The sequence below is a fragment of the Microcebus murinus genome, chromosome 3, assembly GCF_040939455.1.
Source record: "Microcebus murinus isolate Inina chromosome 3, M.murinus_Inina_mat1.0, whole genome shotgun sequence".
Lineage (NCBI taxonomy): Eukaryota > Metazoa > Chordata > Mammalia > Primates > Cheirogaleidae > Microcebus > Microcebus murinus.
In genome coordinates this window covers 60,894,696-60,920,072 of record NC_134106.1, presented here as the reverse complement: position 1 = coordinate 60,920,072, position 25,377 = coordinate 60,894,696, and the positions used below count along the sequence as shown (strand labels likewise).

Sequence of the window (25,377 nt, the reverse complement as noted above, 5' to 3'; positions counted from 1 at the left end):
CCTAAGGCCAGGAGTTCAAGACCAGCCTGAGCAACACAGCAAGACCTGTCTCTCCAAAAAAAAAAAAAAAATTAAAAACACTAAATATGCAACTACCATATGATCCAACAATTGCAATTACAATCCTGGGCATTTATCCCACAGAAAGACTTATGTTCACACAGAAACTCGAACATTAATATTTATAGTAGCCTTATTTGCAAAACCAAAAATTGGAAAACAACCAAGATGTCCTTCAATAGGTGAATATTTAAACTGTGGTACATCTAAACCATGAAATACTACATAGCAATAAAAATAAAAACTACTGATACACACAACAATCTGGATGAATCTCCAGATAATTATGCTGAGTGAAAAAAGAAAACAATAAGGTTGCATACTATATGATTTCATGTATAAGACATCCTTGAAATTATAAAATTATAGAAATGGGGAGCAAATTAGTAGTTGCTAGGGGTTAAGTGCATGGTGGGCATAGGAAAGAAGTAGATGTAGCTATTACAGGGCATCATGAGGCACCCCTGCTATGATATCAATGTACAGTGTGTTTTTACTGTATCAGTATCAATATTGTGGTTGTGATATATCACTACAGTTTTGTAAATGTTACATTTGGGGAAAATTAGATAAAGGGTACACATGATCTCTCCATATTATCTCTTGCATGTGAAACTACAATTATTTCAAAACAAAACGTTAGCTAAAGACATTTAAAAAATACTACTATATAAAACTAATACTTTAAAAATGTCATTTTTATTTTGTGGCTTCTTATTACCCTGATACCTCCTGACATATCACTGGGAAGCAAATACCCTAAACTGAGAAAAATAAACTTATTACAGCCTCTTAAAACTGGGCATGATGAGGCTTATACTCATCCCAAAATATATTTCTCTTCCTTCTTTCCAACAATCCATATCTTACAATTTTTGGAACACTCCATGCTCAACCTCCTCTCATCACATCTTTCAAGCTTTCATAATAATCATAAAAATCTTTCATAAAAACTTTTCTGTTTTAAAAATTCTTATAGCTTTAGTATTTGCCAAGTAAATTTTAGTATTTTCACATAATCATTTACAGATAAGCTATATAGTATGTATATGTTCTGGAAAATGTCTTAGTAAAGACTTTTATCACTAATTTGGATAAAAAGAGTTCCCAATTATACAAATGGCAAAATGCTAGAAGGGATATTTAATAAATCACCAAATTTAGATTTAAATCATTCCAATAGGCTTGAACACCGATGTAAAACCGAGAAGAAGAAATATAGCAAGGTTATATTGAAGCTCTGACTCGAGGGAGAGGGGGGCATGGGCAATATACGTAACCTTAACACTTGTACCCCATAATTCACTAAAATTAAAAAAAAAAAAAAAAGAAATACAGCAGAGTGTTTTAAAACATTATATAGAAACAAGAAATGAGAACAGAAATCTTGGCAGCAGTTTGTGTTTCTGAAAAAACGCCTAAGTACACTGTGACCATTAAAAATCTCAGAATTCATTGGCAGAAAGAGAATTACGAAATATGGTAATTCTTCATGCTGGTCAGATCACATGTGAAATTCTGTGTTTCATCTAATTCAGCATATCCTGTTTTAAGAAAAACACAGACAAACTAGAGTCTACCCAAAGGGAGGCAATCTGATTGCTGAGGGGTCTGGAAATATCAACACATGAAAATTTTTTTTTTTTTTTTTTTTGGTACTGACTGGTTGTTACACACATGAAAATTTTTAAAAATTAGGGGAAATGCAGATCACTGGGAAAAATAGGTACTTTAAAAAAAATAGTGCTAAGACAACTAATTCTCCATTCGTTTTATCATTTGTTAATTTTGTTTTTCACAATCATTTATGTAAAACCTAAAAATCTAATCTAATTTTTTATACTTTTAAAAAGCTTTTCCAAAGTTGAGATAAGCCAAATAATTAAGCTATTAATATATCACTGAATTAGTAGGCTCGTTCACAAATATGCAAAAAAAAAAAAACAAAAACAAATATCACTGAAGAGTAGTTTTCTAAGAAATTCTGTATGAATCAGGCCATAAAATCCAAATATATGATAGCTATATCAATTCATATAGAATTAATAATAATCATAGCTACCAGTTATTGAGCACTAACTAGATATCACATTCTACTAAGCATTTTGTAGGCATTATCTCATACAATCCATATGAAAATCTTATAAGACAGGTATTATCATATCCTATTACTATTCATAATAGCAGAGCAAATGCCTTATCCCAAGTAGAATGTAAACTGTGATATATTCATACGCTGGAATACTATACAGTAATAATGAATAAACTAAAATTATGTACATCTAGATAGAAGAATCTCAAAAACCTAAGGCTGTGTGAATAACCCAACTCTTAGAAAAATATATATCATGCTGATACCATCTATATCGAGTTCAAAACCATACTGAAGAGGAGGGAAATCAATACATGTCAAGATAAGACTGAGGAAAGGGACACAAAGAACTTCAACAGTATTCGTAATGTTCTATTTTTCAAGCTGAATAGCCAATATACAAGAATTATTTTTGCTTGCCTTTATTCTTTATATAAATGATCCATATATACTCTTATCTATGCATGAAATAGTTCATAATAGAAGGAAAAGAAGTACCATTAAAAAGAAAGTCATTCAGACAACTGACTTGTTTGGAAGAAAAAAAAAAAAAAAGAAAGTCATTTATACATAAGCTGTTATAGCTCTGTATTCTTAAGCAGAAAATACACATCTAAAAATAGCTGTAATTTATCTGCATTTCAAGATAGCACCCTCAAGAGAAAATAAGGGTGATGTTTAGTGTGTCTGCTTTAATAATACATTGCTAAAACAAGCAAATCAGTTCTTTTTTTTCTTCGAAGATAAATTTTTCTCATAGATGAATTCGGAATTAATCAAAAATTACAGAATCTCATCCTTACATCTTGACTTTTGAAGAATTAAAACTTCTAACACTTTAGCCAATTATCAATAACCAAGGGATATAAATTCCATCACCCATTCTTTCACATTTTCTCATTTCTAGATTTCTTTTATACCTTGGATAAGTCAGTTGTTCTCCCATGACCAAACAATTTTGACTTGATCTCTTCTACTTTTCTCCTGTCATCTTCATTTAATTCTGAAATGGAGTATCCATAATCATGTGCCAAATTAAACTTCATATTCCAGGCTGGAGAGAAAGCACAAAAACACTTGAGACAATAAATTGCAAAAGTGACAATTTGTCAACAATTATAAGAACACAGAAGATCACTAACATATGCAACTTAATGCCTATCACATGCTAAGGCATATGTTCTCAATTATATGACAACCTAATAGAAATACTTGACAAAGATCATTTCACTGAAAAGTCTGATTTTTATTTACTTATTTTTTCAATTATATTAAATTTATTAGAATATAGATTTTGTTTTCTTTTTTTAAAAAAAGCCTACAGCACCTGGTATTCCCAGGCAGTCTCCCATCCAAGTACTAACCAGGCCCAACCCTCCTTAGTTCCAAGATCAGACGAGATCAGATGGAAAAGTCTGATTTTTAGAAACCATACTGTAGATATTTCTACAAAAAGACCACTTTAAATATGATATTCAGTCATTTTTATCTTGATCTTCCTCCTAAGTAAGAGTCCCTTTGCCTCCCCTTTTAGCTCCAGCTACAGTTATTGACACTTCCATGAGAGTTGATATTTAAAAATAATAAATAAAAGTTGGGGGTTTTTTGTAAAATCAAAATGGACAAGAAACAGTGTTAAGAAGTTAACCTCAAGGGAAGATTCTTAGGCAGGCCTGAATTGCTTATAAATTGTCCCTCAAAATATATTCTTCACAATGTCCTAAAGATTTTTGCTACTGTTTTTAATAGAATGCTACTATTAGAGATTACTGGAAGTACTAAATATTCTCTTTTAAACTTTTAGCCCAAGTTTTAGTGTGAAATACTTTGCTAAGTCTTTTTCCCTAATGTCTAAGAACAGCTCTAAGAATTTTATTAGAAATGGGGAAGAGAAAATATTATGTAGTCTGAGGACACAGAAGAATTTAGAGCAGAACAAACTGGAGGCTTTTTTTACCCCCCAAATAAGGCGACTATAATAGAAGGATCAGGGAAACACAACACAACAGCTTTAGGAGTTTGGAAGCCCAAGCCGCCTCCTTACTCTCTGTCAGAAACCAGAATCTCCCCTCCCTGTGACCCTAAACTCAGACTAGTACTATTAATACTATAATGTAACTATATTATTGGTTACATGGGCTTTTTCTGGATTGTTAGTAGAAAATATAATCATTCTAACAGTTTTATAGAAAAATAAATTTAGAACTCTAAATATCTAACTTTAAACAAATTAAACTACAATGCTGATAAGCCTGAACCTACCTTTATGACAAATTATCAGTTCTTACCTCGTGCTCGTACCCGACATTCCTCTTCCTCTGCATTTCTGAGTATTTGTTTAGCATGATTCAATGAGGATTCACATTTCAGAAGGTTTTTCACATGTCCAGCCAGTGAATCTATACTGCTACCACCACCATCCTCACTCTCTGACATACCCTCTTCCTCTCTGCTATCTGTTATGCTTGTCTTCGGTGTAACATATGGAAAGAAGTTTAGAAGAACATCGGAAACTGATTCCAAAGACTCTGGTAAATTACTGTCCCATGAGTAGGAACCATTTCCATCACTTATATCACTACTTGAATCACTTTTTATGATGGTCATCATAGGGATAATAATTTTATTCCCAATAGTTCTATTATACCCTTCAGGTTCAGACCTCATCACAGATTTGGCTGCTTCATATTTCCTAAGGGTTTCTTCTAATGCCATACTGGCTTTGCATTCTGCTTCCTGTAGAGGACTTCTAACTGTAGTCGCACTAATAAACTCCCAATTTTCAATGCCTTTCTGGCATTTCAAATTTGTCTGCGTGCCAATATCCTTCTGCATGCACCTGTTGTTTGGGCTTTCTTCTGTGTATGGCTGTCTCTGAAGCAAATCACCATTACACACATCAGTCATGGAGGGTTCTTTGAAGCAAACCACCTTCTTAGATTGTACAAATGAAATATCACCAACGTCTCTGAAAGGGACAAGGGGAGCAGGAAAATTGCATCGTTTCAGTGCTATATTTTCTGCCTCCATTAAAAGTGTCTGAATTTCTTTAAGAGTTTTGGAACTATTTTCTGCATCCCGGATTTCCTCAGAGCCAACATCTACAAGACCTGCAGATTCTGGTTTATTTATTACAACTTTACCATCAGCCTGAGAATTTAAAGGCATATTGTTTGAGCTAACACTGGAGTCAGAAGAATTCAAATTATTTATTTGCCTTTGGACATGCTTTGAAACAAGTTTGTGCTTCTCACCATCTGAATAAGCATCAGAGGGAACTGTTTGCAACCCAGTAATTTGATCAGCTTGCCCAGGACCACCTGAGAACTTCAGAGCATCTTCAGTTACATGTCTATCTGGCAAATCCTTTTGATAGAAAATATTCGATTTCTCTCTGAGTGAAAAGGAACTAGGAGAAACCACTGGTAATACCGTTTTCTGGTCAGCTGATCCAGGAACTGTTGAAAGCTTCAGAGTATCTTCAGTTAGATGTGTGTCTGGCAATTCCTGTGGATAGAAAATAGTAGGCTTCTCTCTCTGAAAAGAAGAACTAGAGAGAGGTACTGGTTTCCCAGCTGGGAGAGGTACTGGTTTCACATCAGTTGGTTCAGGGACAGTTGAAATCTTTAGAATACTTTCACTTTGATCTCCATCTGGCAACTGCTGTTGTAATAAAATAGCAGGCTTTACTCTTTGAGAATAGGGGCTACGAAAAACTGTCAGTAACGGAGTCTTCTGGTCATCTGGTCCAATCACAGTTGAAATCCTGGGCGTCTCTTCATATGAGTAGGAGCTAGGGGTAGTTGTTGGCAACTCAGTTTTCTGGACGTCCAGTGCATTCACAGCTGAAATCTTGAGTTTCTCTTGAGGTGAGTAGTAATTAGGAATTCCTGTTGGTATCCCAGTGTCCTGCTCTGCTGGTACAAAAACAGCTGAAGCTTTCAAAGCTTCATCAGTAAGATGACTATCTGGAAACTCCTGTTGAGGGTAAATACTGGGCTTCTCTCTATGTGAGTAGGAACTAGAGGATGCTTTTTGTATCTCAGTCTTCTGGTCAGCAGGTCCAGAAACCCCAAATGATTTCAAAGCTACTTCAGTAAGATCTGGCAACTCCTGCTGATAAATGATAGACTGTTCTCCCTGTGAGTAGGAAGTAGAAGGCACTATTTGTATGCCAGTCTTCTGGTCAGCTGTTCCAGGAACTACTAAAACTTTCAAAGCTTCTTCAGTATAATTTGGCAACTCTTGCTGGTAAGAAATAATGGGCTTCCCATTATGTGAGTAGGAACCAGAGGGCACTATTCGTATAACATTTCTCTGGTCAACTCCTGAAGCAATGCCTGAAAGTATTAAAGCTTCTTCATCAAATTCAGGCAAGTCTTGCTGGTAAGAGACACCAGGCCTCTCTCTATGTGAGTAGGAAGTAGAGGTTACTGTTGGTATTCCAGTTTTCTGGCCAGCTGGTTCAGGAACATTTGAAACTTTCAGAGCCTTTTTGGTGAGAAGACTATCTGGCAACTCCTGTTGGTAAGAAATAATAGGCTTCTCTCTCTGTGAGTAGGAAGAATACGTTACAGGAGGTATCCCAGTCTTCTGGTCAACTGGTCCCGCAACACCTAAAACTTTCAGACTTTCTTTAGATAGCTGACTATCTGACAGGGTCTGCTGATAGAAAATAATGGGTTTCTCTCCAAGTGAATAGGAAACTGGGGATACTGTTGGTATTCCAGTCTTCTGGTCAGCTGGTCCAGAAACAACTGAAACTTTCAGAGCTTCTTCAGTTAGATGACTGTCTGGCAAGACCTGCGGGTAAAAAATTATGGACTTATCTCCAAGTGAGTAGGAAGTGGGGGATACTGTAGGTGTGCCAGTCTTCTGGTCAGTTGATTCAGGAACAGCGGAAACTTTCAGAGCTTCCTCAGTTAGATGACTACCTGGCAAGCCCTGCTGGTAGAAAATACCAAGCTTCTCTCTCTGTGGGTAGGGAGTAGAAGTTACAGTTGGTATGCCAGTCTTCTGGTCAGCAGGTCCAGAAACAAATGAAACTTTCTGAGCTTCTTCAGTTGGATGACTATCCGACAAAGTCTGTTGATAAAAAATAATGGGCTTCTCTATTGGTGAGTAGGAAGGAGAGGCTGCAGTTGGTATGTCAGTCTTCTGGTCAGCTGATCCAAGAGAAGGTGAAACTTTCTGAGCCTTTTCAGGTAGGTGAGTATCTGGCAAGGCTTCTTGATAGAAAATAATGGGCTTCTCTCTATGTAAGTTGGAAGCAGAGGTTACAGTTGGTCTGCCAGTCTTCTGGTCAGCTGGACTAGGAGCAAATGGAACTCTCAGAGTCTCTTTAGGTATATGACTACCTGGCAAGACCTGTTGATAGAAAATGCCAGGCTTCTCTCTATGTGAGTAGGAAGTAGAGGTTACAGTTGGTATGCCACTCGTCTGGTCAGCTGGTCCAGAAACAACTAAAACTTTTTGAGCCTCTTCAGCTAGATGACTACCTGGTAAGTCCTGCTGGTAGAAAACACCTGGCTTTTCTCTATGTTGTGATTTGGAAGTAGAGGTTACAGTTGCTATGCCAGTTGTCTGGTCTACTGGTCCAGGAACAAATGAAACTCTCAGAGCCTCTTCAGGTATATGACTACCTGCTAAGGCCTGCTGGTAGAAAATGCCAGGCTTCTCTCTATCTGAGTAGGAAGTAGAGATTACAGTTGGTGGTATGCCAGTTTTATGGTCAGCAGGTCCAGGTGCAGCTAAAACTTTCTGATCCTCTTTGGGTAGATGACTATCTACCAAGATCTGCTGGTAGAAAATGCCAGGCTTCTCTCTATCTGAGTAGGGAGTAGAGATTACAGTTGGTGGTATGCCAGTTTTATGGTCAGCAGGTCCAGGTGCAGCTAAAACTTTCTGATCCTCTTTGGGTAGATGACTATCTACCAAGATCTGGTGGTAGAAAATACCAGGCTTCTCTCTATCTGAGTAGGGAGTAGAGATTACAGTTGGTGGTATGCCAGTTTTATGGTCAGCAGGTCCAGGTGCAGCTAAAACTTTCTGATCTTCTTTGGGTAAATGACTATCTACCAAGATCTGGTGGTAGAAAATACCAGGCTTCTCTCTTTGTGAGTAGGAAGTAGAGGTTACAGTTGGTATGCCAGTTGTTTGGATGGCTGGTCCAGGAGCAGCTGAAACTTTCAGAGCCTCTTTAGGCAAATGACTGTCTGGCAAGGCTTGCTGGTAGAAAATACCAGGCTTCTCTCTCTGTGAGTATGAACTAGAGGGTACTGCTGGTATGGCAGTCTTATAGTCAGCTGGTCCAGGAGCACCTGAAACTTTCAGAGCCTCTTGAGTCTGCTTAACACCTGGCAACTCTTGTTGGTAAAAAACATTGGGCCTCTCTCTATATGAGTAGGAAGTAGAGGGTACTGGTGCTGCCCGAGTCTTCTGGTTAGCTGGTCCAGAAACAGCAGAAACTTTCAGAGCCTCTTTAGTCTGCTTAACATCTGGCAACTCTTGTTGGTAAAAAACACTGGGCCTCTCTCTATATGAGTAGGAAGTAGAGGGTACTGGTGCTGTCCGGGTCTTCTGGTCAGCTGGTCCAGAAACTGCAGAAACTTTCAGAGCCTCTTCAGTCTGCTTAATGTCCAGCAGCTCTTGTTGGTAAAAAGTACCGGGCCTCTCTCTATGTGAGTAGGAAGTAGAGGGTACTGGTGCTGTCCGGGTCTTCTGGTCAGCTGGTCCAGAAACTGCAGGAACTTTCAGAGCCTCTTCAGTCTGCTTAATGTCCAGCAGCTCTTGTTGGTAAAAAGTACCGGGCCTCTCTCTATGTGAGTAGGGAGTAGAGGGTACTGGTGCTGTCCGGGTCTTCTGGTCAGCTGGTCCAGAAACTGCAGGAACTTTCAGAACCTCTTCAGTCTGCTTAAAGTCCAGCAGCTCTTGTTGGTAAAAAGTACCGGGCCTCTCTCTATGTGAGTAGGGAGTAGAGGGTACTGGTGCTGTCCGGGTCTTCTGGTCAGCTGGTCCAGAAACTGCAGGAACTTTCAGAGCCTCTTCAGTCTGCTTAATGTCCAGCAGCTCTTGTTGGTAAAAAGTACCGGGCCTCTCTCTATGTGAGTAGGGAGTAGAGGGTACTGGTGCTGTCCGGGTCTTCTGGTCAGCTGGTCCAGAAACAGCAGAAACTTTCAGAGCCTCTTCAGTCTGCTTAATGTCCAGCAGCTCTTGTTGGTAAAAAGTACCAGGCCTCTCTCTATGTGAGTAGGGAGTAGAGGGTACTGGTGCTGTCCGGGTCTTCTGGTCAGCTGGTCCAGAAACAGCAGAAACTTTCAGAGCCTCTTCAGTCTGCTTAATGTCCAGCAGCTCTTGTTGGTAAAAAGTACCGGGCCTCTCTCTATGTGAGTAGGGAGTAGAGGGTACTGGTGCTGTCCGGGTCTTCTGGTCAGCTGGTCCAGAAACTGCAGAAACTTTCAGAGCCTCTTCAGTCTGCTTAATGTCCAGCAGCTCTTGTTGGTAAAAAGTACCGGGCCTCTCTCTATGTGAGTAGGGAGTAGAGGGTACTGGTGCTGTCCGGGTCTTCTGGTCAGCTGGTCCAGAAACTGCAGAAACTTTCAGAGCCTCTTCAGTCTGCTTAATGTCCAGCAGCTCTTGTTGGTAAAAAGTACCGGGCCTCTCTCTATGTGAGTAGGGAGTAGAGGGTACTGGTGCTATCCGAGTCTTCTGGTCAGCTGGTCCAGAAACAGCAGAAACTTTCAGAGCCTCTTCAGGTATTGGACTACCTGTCAAACCCTGTTGGTAGAAAATAACAGGCTTTCCTCTATGTGAGTGAGAAGTAGAGGTTATAGTTGGTATCCCGGTCTTCTGGTCAGCTGGTCCAGGTACACCTAAAACTTTCAGAGCCTCTTCAGTTAGATGACTATCTGGCAAGCCCTGTCGGTAGAAAATATTGGGCTTCCCCCTATGTGAGTAGGAACTAGAGGGTACTGTTGGTGTCCTAGTCTTCTGGTCAGTTGGTTCAGGAATAGCTGAGACTTTCAGAGTCTCTTCTGTTAGATGAGTATCTGCTAATGTCTTTTGCTTGAGAGTATCAGTGTGTTGACCAATAGTATTGTCTTGAGGAGAACTTACTGCTGACTGAGACAGGTCCTCAGGGGACAAGGATAAATGTGATAGAGTGTCTGAATCTCCAGGAGTGGTAGTGATGCCTGATTTCAAATTGGATTGAGTAATTTCAGCTATGCCTCCTTTAGTAGTATCTCCTAAAGAAAATGAGGTTTGTTAATATTATATATATTGTTTTCAATTTTAAAAATTCCTTTCTATGCACTGAAAAAAATATAGCAAGATTCCCAATCTTGGGCCTTTAACCTTCTAGAAATAAATGCTAAGGAAACAGCCATCAAAAAAGACAAATATTTGTATGAAAAGATATTAATGACAAAAAAAACTAACATGAAAATATTTTAAATATTCAATCATAAAGTAGTGGCTAAAAATAACAGTATATCCATTTGATGGAATATTATATTATCTTGAAACTTGGATTTTTATATTTTTTTTTTTTTTTTGAGACAGTCTCGCTTTATTGCCCAGGCTAGTAGAGTGAGTGCCGTGGTGTCAGCCTAGCTCACAGCAACCTCAAACTCCTGGGCTCAGGCAATCCTGCTGCCTCAGCCTCCTGAGTAGCAGGACTACAGGCATGCGCCACCATGCCCGGCTAATTTTTTCCATATATATTAGTTGGCCAATTAATTTCTTTCTATTTATAGTAGAGATGGGGTCTCACTCTTGCTCAGGCTGGTTTCGAACTCCTGACCTCTAGCAATCCGCCCGCCTCGGCCTCCCAGAGTGCTAGGATTACAGGCATGAGCCACGGCGCCCGGCCAGAAACTTAGATTTTTAAAAAACTGTCAATGAGATGGGATAGTGCTGTTGGGTCTGGGATTTGATTTCACCCTACTCACAAGATGTTATTGTGTCATGTACACTGGCAGAAGATATAAAGTCCTCAGTCAGAGACAAAAGACTTTATTAACCCTGGCATAGCAAAGGATCATCAGCTTTTTTTCATGGGTTCCTCTTGCACACACGCCCCACAAGGAGCAATACAATGTGGCCTAGATGGATGCTATGCATGCAGTGGGTTTGACAGACTCTCCCAACAAATGCACCCTCTATTACATATATATTTTTTTCTTTTAAGTATATAAAACCGTGAAAGACACTAAAGGTCATACTGAAGAGTTTGGACTTATTCAATATGGCACGGGGAATTGACAGTTTTGATAAGAACTGTACTGCAGAAATATGGATTCAATTACATCTCTCCCCAAGCAAGAAGAAAAAGGATAAAGAAAACATTATTAAGAAATTTATTTTATTATTAAATTAAAAAAAAATAAAAATAAAAAAGAAATATGGATTCAAGATGAGTGGGAAGGGAATGTGAAAGTCTAAGCAGCAAAATACAGAACTTTCTGCAATAACAGAAATGTTCTAAGTTTGCACTACTACAATAATTCTAAATGAAAGTAGTTCTAAATGGCAGTGTAAAATAAATGACTACAATAGAAATGACTGGATTTGACAAGTTGTGCATTCATCCATTTGTTCAAAAAATATGAATGTTTACTATGTATCAGGCACTGTTCTAGAAAAAGGAGATACAACAATAAACAAACAGACAACCAGCCCTACCTCACAGAGCTTACATTCTAGCACAAGGAAGCAGACAATAAATAAGTTGGTAAAACATACGGTAAGTCAGATGGTGTTAAGATGGTTGATATGGACAGCAAGTATTATCTATACTTTACATATAGAGAAACTGAGTTTCAAAGATGACTATGTGACAGTGCTTCTCCAGGTGGGGATCCTGTTAACTTATAGATTCTGATTCTGTGGGCCTGGGGAGGAACCTGAAATTCTGCATTTCTAACAAGCTCCCTGGTGATACTCAATGCTATTAGTCCTTAGACCAAATGGTAACTAACAAAGAGTTATAATTTTTCTAAAGTTACAGAATGAGAAAGTAACAAAAACTGGTACTTTTCAAGTCTTTAATTCTCACTCTGAATTCTGAACTCTTTTCACTACCTTTCTAAGGCCTCTGGTGAGCTTCAAAACAGTAGCTGAATATAGAATGAAATGGATATAGGAGTGAACTGTAAGGTAAAGAAGTATATGTTGGCCTGGAGTGGTGGCTCACGCCTGTAATCCTAGCACTCTGGAGTCCTAGCACTACTTCGGAGGCCGAAGTAGGTGGATCGCTCAAGGTCAGGAGTACAAAACCAGCCTGAGGAAAGAGCAAGACTCTGTCTCTACTAAAAATAGAAAGAAATTAATTGGACAACTAAAAATATATAGAAAAAATTAGCCAGGCATGGTGACACATGCCTGTAGTCCCAGCTACTCGGGAGGCTGAGGCAGAAGGATCGCTTGAGCCCAGGAGTTTGAGGTTGCTGTGAGGTAGGCTGACACCAAGGCACTCTAGCCTGGGCAACAGAGTGAGACTCTGTCTCAAAAACAAAAAAAAAAAAACAAAGAAGTAGATGTATCATGTATCACGTATTAACTCTTCAAGAAAACTAAAAGAGAAGGAAAAAAATGTAACCTATAACTTGAGAAGGAATATGGGTCAGGAAAATTTTTGAGGAAACAAAATAAGTTCAAGAAGTTAATAAACCAAAACAAATTAATGAAAAAAATCTTGTTTTTCCAAATGATTTCCTAATTTTTCAAAGTTTTCACATCCCCCTCTTTGACTATTATAAATTATTGATGACACCATGAAGGAGACAAATAAGATAAATGGACAAAGACTTAAGATGTACAGGTCAGACCCTTGAAAAATCTAGAGGTTTTCATAAGTAAACAAGACCTTAGGAAAGAAGACCTCAGAGGGAAGGAAAAGATTAGTAAAGAAAATGAGAACAACCATAGATTGAGCTGCTAAAAGTACAGGAGAAGACTCATGATGTTAAAGAAGAAATTCCTGTCACTTCTACATAAACTTAAAGACATATAGTTCAAACTGTGAGATGCAATAGTGATCACAAATCCATTAATTATGCTGTTTGAAATATGGTTGTATAAGTAAGGAATTCAAGATGATGGATGGCATAGTTTCAGAATTGGGATGCAATGAAGAGGTAAGTTTTGACCACAGAGAGGAAAAAAGTTGCCCAGAAAAAGACTATAATATATAAAATTGTATACTGGTGGGAACTTATGCCTCTTAGAGAGGAAATTCAGATGAATGACAGGGTTGGGACTTGCTCAAGAACTCTTCTCCATGGAGCTTATTAACATAGAGGGTTTCCTAGGAGACAAAGACAGCATGGATTTATTTCCCGAAGTATGTTCTAAAGTCCTCTATAATCTGATATAAGAAGAAGAATAACAAGCAAGTCCTTTATTTCTCACAGACAAAAAAAGTACAATTCCATATTTTCATTTTACATATGGCAAAGAGCTTCTTATAGTAATCATTCAAAGTGAATTATTACATGTTATCCCTATTAGCACACACAAATAAATCAGTATATTTCTGGATTTCATGGCCTCTAATTCAGTTACTACTAAGTAGATGGAAATTCTGGCAGTTTTAAAAAGGACATTGGGATATTTTAAATTGGTTTTTGTCTTCATTGCTGTTGTTCTTGCTTTATCATCATGAATTACTGTAACTTTATCATTTTTACCTTAACATTAATTATTGATAACTAAATAATTATTACAATTTTATTGAATGTGGTTAATTCTTTAGTAAACTGATAGATATATACATCAAAGGCCGGGCGCTGTGGCTCACGCCTGTAATCCTAGCTCTTGAGAGGCCGAGGCGGGCGGATTGCTCAAGGTCAGGAGTTCAAAACCAGCCTGAGCAAGAGCAAGACCCTGTCTCTACTATAAATAGAAAGAAATCAATTGGCCAACTGATATATATATATATATATAAAAAATTAGCCGGGCATGGTGGCGCATGCCTGTAGTCCCAGCTACTCGGGAGGCTGAGGCAGAAGGATCACTCGAGCCCAGGAGTTTGAGGTTGCTGTGAGCTAGGCTGACGCCACGGCACTCACTCTAGCCTGGACAAAAGCGAGACTCTGTCTCAAAAAAAAAAAAAAGATATATACATCAAAATTATTATTTTAAACCTAAATTATCTCATAACTAGACTATGACAGATGTATATTATGGTTCAAACAGGAATTCTTGATGCCTTGTTGGCAAAGTAGATGTAGATATAACCCTTCTGTGCCTATATAGTGATACTTCATTAATGTTGTCCTGTTAATAAATGTATGCTACTTAAATAACTTGCAACACAATATCAAGTCAAATGTAATAAAATTGCTGAGTTTGAAAAGATAATAGAGCACTGTTTTGAAACATAAAATCATATATAAGCTCATACTACAGCCTATATATGTTATTCTTCTGTAATTTTTTTGTTGCTATCACTAAGTTCTTTTTCAGCGTGAAAGTGGGAGTTGGTCGTGAAAGTGGGAGTTGGTCGTGAAAGTGGGAGTTGGTCGAGTACCCTGGGAGGCCAAGGCGGGTAGACTGTTTGAGCTCAGGAGCTCAAGACCAGCCTCAGCAAGGCAAGACTCAGTCTTTACTAAAAAAAGGAATAAATTAGCTGGGCAACTAAAAATATATAGAAAAAATTAGCCAGGCATGGTGGTGCATGCATGTATCCCAGCTACTCAGGAGGCTGAGACAGAAGGATTGCTTAAGCCCAGGAGTTTGAGGTTGCTGTGAGCTAAGCCGACATCACAGCACTCTAGCCCAGGCAACAGAATGAGACTCTGTCTCAAAAAAAAAAAAAAAAAAGAAAGAAAGTGGAAATTGGTAAGGTAAGTAGGTTGTAGGCTCTTCTATACTCCCAAGGAGGCAGGGGTTTCAAAAAGTTAAAAAACTTCAGGGATTGTGGCAAGTTCATGAACTCTGCACTCAGACACCAAATCCAAAATACACTATTTACTAACAGAATAACCCTAGGAAAGTTAGTTTCTTCATTATACTACCCTCATAGGGTTGCGGAGAAGATTAAATGAGATAAAATCTGGCAAACAGGAAGTGCACCCTACTCACAGAAATTTCCCTGGGGCAAGAGGAAGAGGTGATTTCAGATCTTGTTTCCAAGCCCCTCATTTTTAAGAGAACCCTCCCGGAGTCCTGCCCCAAACCAAAGTCCTAACTTACTGTGAGCCACACTAAGGTTCCCTCCCTGCCCTGAGTACCTTCTAACAAATAACAACCTAAGAGGCCGGGCGTGGTGGCTCACGCCTGTAATCCTAGCTCTCTGGGAGGCCGAGGCGGGCGGATTGCTCGAGGTCAGGAGTTCTAAACCAGCCTGAACAAGAGCGAGACCCCGTCTCTACTATAAATAGAAAGAAATTAATTGGCCAACTAATATATATATAGAAAAAATTAGCCGGGCATGGTGGCGCATGCCTGTAGTCCCAGCTACTTGGGAGGCTGAGGCAGAAGGATTGTTTGAGCCCAGGAGTTTGAGGTTGCTATGAGCTAGGCTGACGCCATGGCACTCACTCTAGCCTAGGCAACAAAGCGAGACTCTGTCTCAAAAAAAAAAAAAAAAAAAAAAATGTGTCTTTATAAGCAGATGATCAGTCTGTGAGCGATAAAGCATCATTTAACAAAATACAAAAAAAAAAAAAAAAAAAATAACAACCTAAGGTCCTACCTAAGGCTAAACCAAAGACTGGGCTTAATTCAAAATTATGGCAAGAATACTAATGGATTATTACATTAATTTAGAGGCAGAGAACATAAACCCCAATACCTACCAAACAACATAAAGACAGGCATAGAGGCCACGCAAGTCACAGAGATGGCCCCATGTTAGTCAAAGATCCATAAAATAGTGACAAGACATTAAGCCATAGGCCTTCATAACTGAGCAAATTAACCAGATCTGATTTTCACTTTCATTTGATCCATTTCTTGAGAACTGATAACCCCCAAAATATAAAGCCTACCCCCTTATTCTACCCCTCTTCCATTCAGTCTGCCCCGGCATGTTAATTCATTTTATATTCAACAATTCATTAAGTCATTCAACAGACATTTATTGAGCACCTTTCACAGCCAGATAGAAATAAAGTATTAGTAAAGCCCTAGCTCTACACTCAAAGAGCTTAAAGTCCTGTAGGAGATAGAAACAAGTAAAGAAATAATTACTATACTCTGGGTGAGTACAGCGATTGGGGAGCTGTTTCCAGGATACTATGGGAATATATATAAGGAAAATCGCACTCTTTCTTAAGGAGTCAGGGTGAGTGGTGAAAACCAGAAAAAGATTTCCTGAAAGATATCTAAGCTGAAAGTGAAAGGATGAAGAACAGGAGTTTGGGCAAAGTTGAGTATAAAAGGTAGAGAAAGGAAATGTTCCAAAAACAGAAAACAGCATTTGTGAGATCAAGGAGACAAGAGGGTTTAGCATGATGAAAGAATGACAATAGATCAATATAATTAACCCTTTGCACTGGCTTGCTTTTTTCTCTTGCTGCTACTGATGCTAACCATATCGAGTCACACTCAACATCCAAGTGCAAAGGGTTAAAGAGGCAAATGTAAGGCTAAGCAGGGACCCTCTATGACATACTAAGGAATGTGGAATTTCTCCTGAGGGTAACACTGGAAAGCAAGGGTTTCAAACTAGAAAGTGGCATTATCAAGTTTGCCTTGTAAACAATCTACTCTGGCTTAATGCAGAAATGGATAAGCGGGCAGAAAAGATGCTAGTTTTCCTTTCTAATGCAGTAATCCAAGAAAGAGAAAATGAGAGTATGATAATCAGACTCAAACCCTGGGTGACTGGACAGGGATGAGGGTGGCAAGACAATACAAGTTTCTTGCCTGGCTAACAAAAAGACACTCATTCACTGAGAGAAAATATAGAAGGAAGAGTAGGTCTCAAAAGATGATGATTGGTTCCATTTTCGATATTCTAATGTTAAGATACCTATGGGACAGCCAAATAAAGATGTTCTATAAGTAATCAGACACAAATACCTGAAGTATGAGACACATCTGGATAAAGTCCTACATTTAGCAGTATCTACCACTGAAGCCTTGTGTGTAGACATTACTTCAGAAGAACTTAAGATCCTTTCCTGCACAAAGCATTGTTTCCTACTATGTCACTACCTGCTGCTATAAACAAAATGAGGACAGCCAGTATTATTCCACTAACTGATAAACTCTTAAGTTATAAAACAATCATCAAGACTCTTCCACACCTTCTTTATGTCCCAAGATTTGTGTTAGGTATAGAACAGAAATAAAAATTTGGTGTCCTCTCTAAGGAAGAATTTGGATAAACTGTTGGTGTCCTATGTTTATGGTCAGGTTACAGAGGCATCTAAAATTCAAAAAAGGGAGAGAACAATATGAAATGAAGACTCAAAATCCTCTTAGAGAAAGTGGGACATGAGCTAGGCTTTAATTTTTAAGTAGAATGTAGAGATATCATGAAGAAAGGAAATAGCATTCCAGAGAAGGGAAAAAGTGTAAGTAAAATATTGGAGAAAAATACATATGACTCTAGAGGCATAGAAATGAACAAAAATAACAACAAAAATATGACTTGCCTGGTATGACCAAAATGTACATGAGAGAAAATTAAGGCTGAATAAATAGAATTTATTTCTTGGTAATTGGCTGGAAGAGTTCAGAGATTTGATAGAGGAGAAAGGAGGAGATTATTATCAATGTTCAAGGAAAATATGAGTTGTGTTCAGGCAAGATTAAGATTAAGAATAAAGCTCTGATTTTAAATGTTTTCACCATAAAACATGATAACTATGTGAGGTAATGGATAGTAAATTACATTGATTTAATTAGCCTACAAGGTATACGTATATTAAAACATGGTGTACACCATAAACATAAATAATTTTTGTCAATTAAAAATAGACCTCTTGAAATCTGTAATTGTTAAAGACAGTGTGGTATTGGTACAAAGAGTAGACAAGTAGATCAGTGGAAGAGAATAAAGAGCCCAAAACCAGGCTCACACATGTACAGTCACCTGAAATATAATAAAGACGACACTGAAGTCAAAATAAAAAAATGCAACTCTGGAGGAAGACTGCCTGGGTTCATGATGGCATTCCACCATTTTATTAGGTATGAGGCCTTGGGCAAGTCACTTAATTTCTCTAAGTTTCATCTTGTTCAAATGTCAAATATTAAAATAGCAGTACCCATTATAAGTCAGGTATAAATATAAAATAATGATATAATAATATGATAAAATAATAATATAATACATATTGAGTATCCCTAATCCAAAAATCTGAAATCTGAAATGCTCTAATGAGTATTTTCTTTGAGCATCACATCATCAGTCAAAAAGTTTTAGATTCAGCATTTTGTGAAAAAGCAATTCAGATTTTCGGTTTAGGGACACTCAAACTGCATTACATGGTTATCATGTGACATATTATATATATTAAGTAATATAATATGTATAATAACATGTTATAATACATTATAATAATAATATGCAAAATGCTTAGCAAAGCAAATAAGCAATAAATGTCAGCTATTATTATTAGTCCATGATAGGGCTACAGATTTTAGAGAAGTTAAAGAGAGTTTTATGGTACAGGTATCCCCACCTTCTGTGGCTTGAGATTTGATAAGATAAATATTATAAGTCCTAGAATGACCCCAAAGACTATCATTAAAGAAAAAAGTTAGCTAGAAAATCATTAAAGAAGTGAAAGTGTTACATTAGAAAAATATTCACTTAATGTAATAAAAAGCCATGAAGGAGGAAGAACAACAACAACAACAACAAAAAAAGACACATTAAAAACCAAAAATAGCCGGACACGGTGGCGCGCCTGTAGTCCCAGCTACTCGGGAGGCTGAGATGGGAGGATCGCTTGAGCCCAGGAGTTCTGGGCTGTAGTGCGCTATGCCGATCGGGTGTCCGCACTAAGTTCGGCATCAATATGGTGACCTCCCGGGAGCGGGGGACCACCAGGTTGCCTAAGGAGGGGTGAACCGGCCCAGGTCGGAAACGGAGCAGGTCAAAACTCCCGTGCTGATCAGTAGTGGGATCGCGCCTGTGAATAGCCACTGCACTCCAGCCTGGGCAACATAGCGAGACCCCGTCTCTAAAAAAAAAAAAATTAAAAAAAAAAAAAAACCAAAAATAGAAAAACACACACACACATAATAAGCCGGGCATGGTGGTGCATGTCTGTAGTCCCAGCTACTCGGGAGGCTGAGACAGAAGGATCACTTGAGCCCAGGAGTTTGAGGTTGCTGTGAGCTAAGCTGAAGCCATAGCACTCTAGCCCAGGCCCCAAAAGTGAGACTCTGTCTCAAAAAAAAAAAAAATTAAGAAAAAGGGACTTACCAGAAAAAGCAGGGAGGGAGAGATAAAAATTTCTCTCTCTCTCTCTCTCTCTCCCTCTCTCTCTCTCTCTCTCTCTCTCTCTCTCTCTCTCTCTCTATATATATATATATATATATATATATATATATATATATATATATATCTGCTATAGACAGAATAAAAGAGATAAGCAGGGAGGGAGAGATAAAAATTTCTCTCAGGCCCAGCACACCTGTAATCCTAGCTGTCTGGGAGGCTGAGGCGGGAGGATTGCTCGAGTTCAGGAGTTCAAACCAGCCTGAGCAAGAGCAAGACCCCATCTCTACTATAAATAGAAAGAAATTAATTAGCCAAGTAATATATATAGAAAGAAAAATTAGCCGGGCATGGTGGCGCATGCCTGTAGTCCCAGCTACTTGGGAGGCTGAGGCAGGAGGATTGCTTGAGCCCAGGAGGTTGAGGTTGCCATGAGCTAGGCTGACGCCATGGCACTCACTCTAGCCTGGGCAACAAAGTAAGACTCTCTCTCAAAAAATTAAATGAATGCATGCATGAATGAATGAATGAATGAAGGAACGAACGAACGAACGAACGAACAAATAAATAAATAAATAAATACCAAAAATAAACCAAAAAATGTGAATCTAATCATATCAATAATGACATTAAATGTCAATGGATTAAACAATCACATCAAAAGGCAAAGATTATCAAAAGGAATTAAAAATTAAAAACTCAGCTCACACAGTGTCTCACGCCTGTAATCCTAGCACTCAGGGAGGCCGAGGCAAGGGAATCGTTTGAGTTCAGGAGTTCGAGACCAGCCTAAAATTCTACTAAAAATAGAAAGAAATTAATTGGCTAACTAAAAATATATAGAAAAAATTAGCGGGGCATGGTGGCACATGTCTGTAGTCCCAGCTACTCGGGAGGCTGAGGCAGGAGGATCACCTAAACCCAGGAGTTTGAGGTTGCTGTGAACTAGGCTGATGCTATGGCACTCTAGCCCAGGCAACAAAGTGAGACTATGTCTTAAAAAAAAAATTTAAAAACTCAAGATCCAACTATATGTTATTTACAGGACATACATCATTTAAGTTCAAAAATACAAATAGGTTGAAAGTAAAGGGATTTAAAAACATAAACCACACAAACAATAACCGTAAGAGCTGGAGTATGTATACTAACATAAGACAGACTTTAAAGCAAAATATGTTACTAGAAATAAAGAGGGATAATTTATAACAATAAAAAAGATCAATTCATCAGGAATACATAACAACTATAAATAAGCATATATGGATCTAACTCCATAGCCTGAAAATAAAAGAAACAAATGTGAGAGAAAAGAAAGGAGAAATAGACAATTAAACAATATTAGTTGAAAACTTCAATATCCTACTTTCAAAAATGGAGAAAACAACTAGCAGAAGACCAACAAGGATACAGAAGACTTGAACACATAAACCCACTAGAACTAAGAGAAATCTATAGAACACACCACCTAACAACAGCAGAATACACATTCTTCTCAAGTGCAAACTATACATTCTACAGGATAAATTATATGCTAGGACATATAACATGCCTTATTAAAACTTAAAAGGACTGAAATCATACAAAGTATGTTTTCCGATAAAAATTAGGTCATGTGAAAAATCATTAACAGAAGGAAATTAAGTAACATATTCCTGAATAACCAAGGGATCAATGAAGAAAAGCCACAGTGGAAACTAGAAATTAAAACAAAATGAATTGTTTTTCATGAATTAAAACAAAACCATAACAAACCAAAACTTAGGGCATGTAGCTAAAGCAGTACTTAGAAATTTATCAATTTCTGTAAGTACTTATAACAAAAAGAAAAAAGATCTCATATTAATAGCTTAACCATTTACCTTAAAAAACAGGAAAAAGAACAAATTAAGCCCAAAGTAGAAGGAAGGAAATAATAAAGACTAAAATGGAAATAAATGAAACAGGAAATGTAAAAGTAGAGAAAAGCAGAAATTAAAAAAAGTAAAGAAACCAAAGTTTACTGCTTAGAAAAGATCAGCAAAATTGATAAAATTCAGCTAGACTCGCCAAGAAAAAAAGAGAAAATGCTTAAATCGGTAATGAAAGAGAAGGCATTGTAACCAACCTTACTAAAATAAAAGGAATTATATGGAAATGCTATGAACAACTATATGCCAACAAATTAGATAACTGTCTTAGTTGAATGGACAAATTCCATGTAAGATACAAACTGCAAAATCTGATTCATGAAAAATTTTAAATCTAAATAGACTTATAGCAAGGAAAGAGATGGAATTAATTTTAAAACTTCCTACAAAGAACAGCCCAAGCAATTTCACAGTAAATTCTATTCTAAAACAATTCTATTCTAAACCAATCTTTTATAAACTTTACCAAAAATTAGATGGGGGGGGGAATGCTTCCCAACTCAATTTATGATGACAGTATAACCCTTATACCAAAACCTGACAGAAAAAAATCACAAGAAGTCTAAAGCCCAATATCTATTATGAATATAGATACAAAATGCCTGAAAAAAATACTAGCAAACCAAATCCAGCAACATACAAAAAGGATTATAGACCATAATCGGGTGATATATATAACCAAGAATACAAGGTACATTCAACACATGAAAATCAATTAATAATGCTTCATATTATTAGAATAAAAGACAAAAACTGTATGATCATCATAAAAGATGCAGAAAAAATTTTTGACAAAACTCTTACAAAATAAACATGCTCTAAAAACCAGGAATAAAAGGAAATTTCTTTACCCTGATAAAGAGTATCAACAAAAATACCAGAGCTAGTTTCATACATAATGGTGAAAGACTAGACCCTTTCCCACAGTATCAGGCAGGACAAAACATGGATGTTCGCTCTTGCTGCTTCTATTTATTATTGTACTGGAGGTTCTCCTAATCAGGGTGATTTGGGGAAATAAATATATTGAAAGCATACAGACTTGAAAGGAAGAAGACTATTCACAGATGAAATGGTCTTGTATATAAAAATTATAAGAAATACACATAAAAATTATTAGAACAAGTAGTTCAGCAAGATTGCAGGCTATGATGTGATTAATATACAAAATTCAATTTTATCTCTATACACTAGCAATGAACATTCCAAAAGTGAAATTGAGAACAATCCCATATATAATGCCATCGAAAAGATTTAAAACACTCACAATTAATTTAACAAGGAAATATAAGACTTATATACTGAAAACTACAAAATGTTGTTGAAAGAAATGAAGACCTTTATTAAGACAGCAATATTCCCAAAATGAATGTGTTGAACAGATTCAAGACAATGTGATACACACTATAACATGGATAAACCTTGAAAACATTATACTAAGTGAAATAAAGAAGTCACAAAAAGGCAAAATACTGTATGATTCCACTTATATGCAGTACCTAGAGTAATCAAATTCATAGAGACAGAAAGTAGAATGGTGGTTGACAGGGGATGGGGAGAGGGATAAATGGGGAGTTCTGTTTAATAGGTATAGAGTTTCAGTTTTACAAGATGAAAAGGGCTCTGTGGATGGATGGTGGTAATGGTAGCACAACAATATGAATGTACTCAATGCCACTGAACTGTACACTCAGAAGTTGTTAAGATGGTAAATTTTATGTGTATTTCACCACATTAAAAAATTTTTTTTACATTTTTTTGGTTTTAGCATATTATAGAGGTACAAATGTTAAGGTTACATATATTGCCTATGTCCCCCCTCCCCCCTCGAGTAAGAGCTTCAAGCATGTCCATCGCCCAAACATTGCACATCTTACTCGTTGTGGTTGTATATACCCATCCCCTCCTCCCACCTCCCACTTGCCTGACACCCGATAAATGTTATTCCTATACGTCCACTTAGGTGTTGTTGATCTGTTAATACCAAGATTTAAAACTTTCACTTATTTGATAGCAATACTATTAAATAAGTGAAAAGACAACTAACAGACTGGGAGAAAATTTTTGCAAATAATACACCTAACAATGGATTTGTATTCAGAACATACAAAGAATTCTTATCACACAATTCTTGAATTGTAGAATGTGTAGATTATATCTCACTAAAACTGTTTCAAAAAAATAGTGACTAGTGATTTCAATTTTCATTCTAAATACATCATTCTTCCTTCCAAAGCTTTTAGTTTCTTTTAACATATATCTGAACACTTTCGAAAAAATGAGGCGGGTTTTTCTGGTCCAACTTGTAAAGAGCTCAGAAGTTACTTGGATCCTCACCACAAGAAAAAAGCTGAACAAACTGAAAATCAACAACTCTTCTTAGATCCATCAGAGAACAGAGTTCACAGGGTAATTGTCACCCTGAAAACTGGAGAGAGAGATGAAAACAGAGAAGCACTGCTTAACTGTGGCCAAAGCTGCTGGAGCCAGGGACTGGCAGGAAAAATTAAACTGTAATTGATCAACTGCTGGAAGATGAGTATGGACTTATTTCAGAGATTAAAAACTCCCTGGGTTCACCTTTAGCAGAGACCCCACAATTTCAGGAGTTTTACTTCCAGGAGCCCCACTAGGCTCTTGGGATGAAAATCAGACAAAACTCACTTCATTGAGACTCTGTCTAAAAAAAATAATTATAAAAAACAAAATCTCGAGAGACCTCTGGAGCAGCCTGGAGACCAGTGGCAAGGGTAGGTGGAGCGGTTAACTTTCCCCTCCCTTGCATCTGGGACTGCTGGTGGGCTCCCCAGTGGGTGGAGAGACCTGCAGACACCAGCCGAGAGACAGCCACCGCCAGCTACCGGTAAGCCTGTAGCGCACGTGGCATCAGGCTCCCAACTCCCGAGGGGTACTTCCCTGTGCATAGACGCGAGACCTGAGGCAGGCGCCATATTGCCTCCTTCTCCCCTCCCCCGTCCCTAGCTGCAGCTGCAAAGAGAGACAATATAGCCACCAGCCGGAGGCACCTCCAGTGAACAGGACCTTCCCTTTTGGGGCCCTACAGCTGACTGAGGGGAACTCAGACGGTGAGCTCCTTACCCGCCAGCCCTCCCAGGTGCTGCTGGCATGGTGATCCCAGGAGAATGGGACAGACCCTGAGGCTGAGAGACATCAACCAAGCTTGGGCTCCCCGTGGGTGAATAGGTATTGGCACTCCTCTCCCTGATGGGGATAGGGACTGAACTCTAGGGCCCAGAGGTCAGACCTGCAGACCAGATCCCGTTCACCCAGCTCTTGTATTGCCCAGGGCACAGAAGGGATATACGTGAACAGCCTACTGAGGTGTGTGTGCCTTGAGGGGCAGAACAGCATCCTTGAGGGCAACCCTCCTCCCAAAGGGAGGCTGTGCACCCAGCCCAGGCGGCAATCTTGCACAGGGAACCTCTCGGCCAGCATCACAGCCGGGGAAGGACCGGTGGCGTGAGGTCTGGCCTGCTGGCAGAGGCTGAGGAGTAGCCATGGAGTTGGGGAGGGTGGAAAGAAGCAAGGCCCACTCCAGACTACTGGTCTCAGACGACCCCCCCCCCACAGACTTTCTGCCTGAGCTGGGCTATTCCAGCCCCTCCCTGACAGTGTGTCCTGGAAGCAGAAAACAGAACTTTGACCCCTGCTAATGGCATTGGTGGTGCCTGAGGGCAGGCTTACTCAACCCAGCTCCGCCCAGACTGACTCCAAGACCAGCCTCACTGAGGGGGAGAAAAGGACACACCTGGAAGTCCCAGGGCCCCACTAACCACCTGGGCACTAGAGTGCCTCTCCAGAAGAACAAGAGCTGGTTACCGGAAGCAAAAACAACAGTGTAACCTGTTCCTCCAAGCAAACGCCACCTACTGACATGGAGGACATTCTGC

At 38.5% G+C, this 25,377-nt stretch overlaps 1 protein-coding gene across 5 annotated transcripts in view; it reads right to left on the bottom strand.

The window, feature by feature from the left end:
* Positions 1-25,377, bottom strand: part of ALMS1 (ALMS1 centrosome and basal body associated protein) — a 192,754-nt gene that overhangs the window by 108,186 nt on the left and 59,191 nt on the right. For all 5 annotated transcript variants that reach the window (XM_076000887.1, XM_076000891.1, XM_076000888.1 and 2 more), the window contains 2 exons: positions 4,441-10,398; positions 3,073-3,206 (listed from right to left, as the gene is read on the bottom strand). In XM_076000887.1, the coding sequence (XP_075857002.1) occupies positions 3,073-3,206; positions 4,441-10,398 (6,092 nt within the window). The remainder of the gene's footprint in view (positions 1-3,072; positions 3,207-4,440; positions 10,399-25,377) is intronic.